The sequence below is a fragment of the Mercenaria mercenaria genome, chromosome 3 (genome assembly GCF_021730395.1).
Source record: "Mercenaria mercenaria strain notata chromosome 3, MADL_Memer_1, whole genome shotgun sequence".
Lineage (NCBI taxonomy): Eukaryota > Metazoa > Mollusca > Bivalvia > Venerida > Veneridae > Mercenaria > Mercenaria mercenaria.
In genome coordinates, this window is record NC_069363.1 from 1,509,380 (window position 1) to 1,516,027 (window position 6,648).

Here is a 6,648-nt window from a genome sequence, read left to right on the forward strand (position 1 = left end):
ATTGAAGTTTACAGTGAAATTATTTAAATCATTTCATAAAAAAAATTGTTTCGTTTCGTCAAAGCACTCTAACATAGACGATCTACTTTCGATTTCAAAAACTACAAGAAAATACAATTTAATGTTTCGCCGATTTGTTTATTTCTCGAAAAATAAGAAATAAAATCATTTTTAAAATCAGTAGTAATTAAACAAATCAGTAAAAGCTCTTTCTCGGGATAATTTATCCGCTTACTGACTGCAAAAATCAAGCCATGTGTCATCATGAAAAGCAGAATGGGTGACGGTTTCATTTTTTTGCGAACCTGAATCGTAAGCAAATTATCCAAACCAGTCAAAATTCCAGAAAGGTTACGATCTAGATTCTTTCTAGTATTACAATATCCAAAGTATGACTGTCACTTCATCTTTTTACTTTCAGATCATGCCTCAGGACTAGAATACGAGTCTGACATAGATTATATGTAGGTGTAATAAAAATAAATTCTTGAATCATTTTTGTTACAATAATATCTATCATGTGTGTTACATGAATGTTAAAATTTCATAATGTTCACAGCTCGATATTTACCCAAAATATTATATCCGGATACGATTACACTTTTCTCCAGTTTCAACAATATATTTTACAAATTATGATGATACGAAGACATTTAGCAGCAATTGGCAGTATCTGACATTGAAGTTTACCGTTAAATTACCTCTTATTTAAATCTTTTCATAAAACAGTTGTTTCGTTTCGTGAAAGCAGCCAAACAGACGATCTACTTTCGATTTCAAAAACTACAAGAAAATACAATTTAATGTTTCGCCGATTTGTTTATTTCTCGAAAAATTAGAATTAAAATCATTTTTAATATCTGTAGTAACTAAACAAACCAGTAAGAGCTTCTTCTTCCGATAATTTATCCGTTTACAGACTGCAAAATTCATGTGTGTGTGTAGAAACCCACGCAAAGTTTATAGAAATCATACGATGCGTGTATACGTTCAATGTGGGAGAATTAAGGCTGATCGGGATCGGCTATGTTACCTAACGCATCCAGACGATTCAGATTTTGTTTTTAGAAAAGCATTGTGTGCATTTCTGTTATTTTATATACGTTTTTATACGCTTAGAAATTATTAGACATGCGTATTTGCATTATTTCCATATGTAATTTACGCTAATACGCATCTTATCTGGAGCCCTGTGGAACTATTTTTTGTCTTTCGCTGGATGTTACGCAAGCTTTGTAAGCCTGCGCAATTCATAAAATGCACATTTATGCTTAATGAGTTACATTCGAGTATTGCACAATTACAAGTCATAAATATGACAGATTACATCGTATATTGGTCATAGCAAAGGGAATTCACACAACTTAACTTCATTCATGCAGTGAACTGTTTGAAGTTTGAGAAATCTAATGGAACTACATCCCTTCACTGTGTTATTTGGTCCATTTAGAGAATCGCTGAACAGCAAGGACTCGTCAAAACGATTTCATTGTTTAGCCGACTCAAAAAAACCCGACCTACTCGGTCGGTAGCTGACGATACTGTATTAAATCGAACGAAATCCGTTTGTTCGAATCTTTGGGCGCAGACGCATTATATCGATTATTTTGCGTCTGTAAAAATATTAGAATTGATTTCATAAGTAAAGTATCAATACATGTCTTATATACTTTTTCAGTACAAATTATAAATGAATTATTTCCTTTTTTTTCTATATATATTTGCATTGTATGCACAAGCGTTGGAAATGGGCAGAAAAAGAGTTAATTTATGCTTGCATTTGATTAAATGTTAAAATAAATCGGGAACGCGCTAGATGAAATGATGAATTCATTAAAGTTTGATTTTATACCTGTTTTGATCCGTGAATGCTTTTTTTCAGTTCAAGTCATATTAGTATTAAACATTTCTTTCTTTCAATATTGGCATTCATTCTACATACACGTACAAGTTCGAAAACATGCAAAACGTTTGACTTTTGAAATAGCCGGAGAATATCATTTTCACTACACATATTGATTGCATCCCGTATTTTTGAAATATATAAATTATTTAAATCCCGTATTTCTGGCATATACGGGAAATATACTGACTTGTATACCAAGCATATACGGGACATATACGTCCCGTATTTTCGAAATATACAAATTATTTAAATCCGTATTTCCGGCATTTACGGGAAATATACGGAGTTGTATACACAGAATATACGGGAAATTTAATCCTTGTATTTTCGAAATATACAAACTATACATATCCCGTATATCCAGAATATACGGGAAATATACGGAGTTGTATACAAAGAATATACGGGAAATGTAAGTCCCGTATTTTCAAAATATGCAAATTATTTAAATCCCGTATTTCTGGCATATACGGGAATAATACGGAGTTGTATACCAAGCATATACGGGACATATACGTCCCGTATTTTCGACATATACAAATTATTTAAATCCCGTATTTCCGGCATAAATCCTTTTGATCTACGGCATAAACGAGAAATATACGGAGTTGTATACGAAGAATATTCGGGAAATTTAATCCTTGTATTTTCGAAATATACAAACTATACATATCCCGTATATCCAGAATATACGGGAAATATACGGGGTTGTATATGAAACATATACGGGAAATATACGTCCCGTATTTTCGTAATATACGGATTTATGTATTTCCGTACACCAGACATATACGGGAATATACGGTGTTGTATACGAATAGAATAACCCTTTTTAGAATTTCCCGTATTTCAATAATATACGGGGTATCGTATACTAAGAATTCCGTATTTCATAGTATACGGAAATCCGTATTTTATTAGTATACGGACTTTTAAATATACAAGCCCCGTACACGCCCGTATTTTAGTTTTCCCGTATTTCTTCCCGTATACGGGTAATATACGGGATCCCGTACACTCCCGTATATTAACTCTTTTTTCGCAGTGCAAGGACCATACACCGACTTACAACATTATAGGAAAATACATGTGTGGGATAGAGCTATTTATAGCTCATCTTGTCTGCTTTTTTTTCACGAACACACGGGATGCAGTGTGACGGACAAATAGAGCACGACTTTACACAGTGCTAAATGCCGTATGCACATGCATATATCTAATATCTGTTTTCATAGGTTTCATTCACGACATGCTAAAGAACGTATCTGTTCACGACTTAATATAGCTGATCAAAATATGTTTTCCTTTTCTTATGTTCGGAACCTTTCAGATTATGTTCAGATGTGAATCATTTATGATTACGCCTATTTTCAGACTGAGGGGGTGGGTGGTGGGGAGTAATATCAGACAGAAATGAAAGTGATAATACCTCACGAGTTGGAAAAATCTTGCACATATGACATTTTGTTTAATGCATAACCGGAGGATGAAATAATTAAGTTTAAAAATTATATCGCATTTTCACAATTTATTTAGAAGAACCCATTGTTTTAAATGCGTGTTTTACATTGTTAGTTATACCCGGTGAAGGGTTGGACATAGAAATATTTATAAGTCACACACAATAAGGATCAGACAATAGAATTACCATGGTTTAACCACGTGGAGGTTTAAACGCATGTTTAGAAGTGTAAGTGTTTTCTTTCGTGAGGCAAATGATACATGCATTAGTTCTTTTTTCTCTGGTTTGTCGCTTAATAAGATTTTATTGCGATCTAAACAGTTATGAGGAGGTCCCCTTTACAAAAAAAGATATAACTGAAACCACAAACATTTGAAAAAAGTATATATATCTATTACGGGTGATTTGAAGCAGCTTTACATACAAAGGCTTTTTAATGAATAATATTTGTTTTAACCTTGCAATTTGTATAGCACAAATACACGCGACGCCCTCCTTGACAAGAAACACGTATTCTGAACATTAAGCCCTAGATTGATATACACGCATGTTAAGAGTGCGCTAAAAAGTTTAAAACGATGAAATATTAGCTTATTATTGCAAGCATTATCTACATTACTTTTACAACAGAATTGCAGATTTGCTTTCAACACAAACAACTCGTTTTTCTGTAGTTTTATTAAAGTGCAAAGAAATATGGTATATGCACTTTCATGCACTTAGTTTACGCATTTAAGGTATAATTATAACGTTGGAAAACATTTCACAAATTCCTATAAGTTACATCTAAGCTCTTTAATCCTGTAAATTAATTCAGTTGTAAATAACTATGAAAAACGTAAACATTTAATTGAACTGTTCACTTGTTAACAACATTTTATCGTGTTCAACTTATCTACGTAATGTTAAATGCTTAAAGTTGCTTTTTGATATTTTATAATCCGTACTCACCACATAGTATTTCTAAACTTAAAACAACAAAACATAGAAACAGGAATTTTCTTCTTCGCATTTCCAAAGCAATCCTTTAAAAAGACACCAATTCCGAATTACTCACACTGAAGGAACTTAAAAACATTGTTTTCAGTTGTAGTATTGAAACATTTTCCCAATGAACTATATAACACAACAGCTCAGACATTTAGCTAATGAGTTATAAAACAAATGCATATTAGTTAACATGACATAGATATCAACACAAAATTCCAGTTTCAAAAACTACAAATGCAAAACAAACCGGATACTAGCAATTAAATGTCCTGTTTGTATTTCAATGACGCTACATTTCAGAAACAAATCAATTCCCTTTATTTAATTTGACCCGACATCTAGAGTACTTTCAAAGCATATCATTTTTACGATTCTTCTTGGGCCATATCTTGTATTGTATCTGTTTTCTTTAAAATTAACCACTCTGTTTTCATGAAAGATAGCATAATACTTTAAATAATCTGTTTGAGTAGCATGTTCAAAGAAGCATTTCACATATATCAATCGTTAGTGAGTCGCATCAGCTTCATTCAAACCACGTGTAAAATATATAAGATTCATGTCAATTGCAACTCGTAAAAAAAATAATTGATTGAAATCATTCATAGCGATTTACCATTAAATAAAATGTACATTCTGACATAGCTAGATATGGTTGCAAGATTTACAATGAATAACGTAGTCGATCTCTATATATTTAAGAAATAAGGAATAATATCTCGTCGGCGTAGCTTGAATGATATGATAATACGCATGAGAACAAACAATGATTTTATTCAAGCACAAACAACTAAATGAGATATATTATTTCGATTCTAACACGTTACGAAGGACTTTAAAGTACACCATGGCGATATTCATCAAATGTTCGAATTTGCATATTTTCTATTTTTTGTTGATTTCTTTTCCTGTGCGACTGTGTGCCGTCTTACGTTTTTACGTAATAATTGTGACGTCAGTAAAATGTATTGACGTAAAAGAATACACAATATTCAGTTAGAAAAATGAATTGAAGTGTGTTAAGCCCAGCAAAATTTTATCAAAACATTTCACTGACTATGTAAGAATAAAAATAAAGAATGCCGTCAAGTGGTTTTTCACTTGATTTATCACAATTCAGAGCTCCGATGCGCCAGAATTTAACCCAAATGTTTATTTTAATATATCTTACTTATTAAAATGCGTTATTTTTAACAATGTGTTTTATATAAAGACATGGTTGTAATATTTTAAATGAAATGTATCTCTAAATCTAACAAAGCTGTTTTACTCTTTGTAACGTCATGATGTGTGTATCATTATGTATACTTTTGCAAACTAACGTAATAAAAGCTGTTTATTCAGATACAACATAAAACGATAAGCCAACACAGATTATGACCGAATACGTTTACTTTTCTATGCTGTTTTAATTTACACTCTGGCCATTCAGGATGATAGGTCGATAATTACAATGTAAGACTTTGTCATTTTTGACTAAATCATGTTCAAATGTCTTTTTTTTTTCAATCTAAAATATTCATTTGTCAAATTAATCGCGATTTAGTACTGGTTATTTGAGTATATTTTTACGTGTTCAAGTTTATGGGGGTGCGTATTTCAAACGCATCCATGTAGTACATACCAAAATGGAAACTGCTAATTCGATTTTAGCTCATCTGAATTTTTTGGAAATAAAGATGAGTTATTGTCATCACTTGATCGGCGTCAGCGTCGGCGTTGCCTGATTATGTCAACTTTTCTCATAAAATATCAAAGGTATTGCATTAAAACTTGCAAAAGTTGTTAATTATTATTTTTGCAAGAATAATGGCCCCTTTTAGACGTAGAATATATCAGATTTCTTGGTTAATTTTTAAGTTTAGGTGAACTGTTCTTCTAAATTATCAAAGCTATTGCTTTGAAACTTGCAACACTTGTTCACCACCATAAGCAGACTCTGCACAGTAAGAAAGTTAACTCCAGCTTGCTTTTTGCAAAAATCATGGCCACTTTTGGACTAAGAAAATCAGATTTCTTGGTAAAATTTTGTGTTTAGGTTATCTTTTCTCCTAAACTATCAAAACTATTGCTTTAAAACTTGCAATACTTATTCACCATCATTAACTGACCCTGTACAGCAAGAAACATATGTCCATCCTGCTTTTTGCAAGAATTGTTGACCCTTTTGAACTTAAATAATCAGATTTGTTGGTTAGGTTTTGTGTTTAGGTCAGTTTTTCTCCTAAACTATCACAACTATTGCTATGAAACTTGCGACACTTGTTAACCATCCTTAGCTGACCCTGTA

The 6,648-nt window shown here is 32.1% G+C and overlaps 1 protein-coding gene across 1 annotated transcript in view; it reads right to left on the reverse strand.

Moving 5' to 3' along the window:
- Window positions 1–5,113, reverse strand: part of LOC123545270 (carbohydrate sulfotransferase 13-like) — a 41,682-nt gene extending 36,569 nt beyond the window's left edge. Inside the window, exon 1 of the mRNA XM_045331612.2 lies at window positions 4,320–5,113. Coding sequence (XP_045187547.1) covers window positions 4,320–4,380 — 61 coding nt within the window. The 5' untranslated portion in view covers window positions 4,381–5,113. The remainder of the gene's footprint in view (window positions 1–4,319) is intronic.
- Window positions 5,114–6,648: the final 1,535 nt, after the last annotated feature.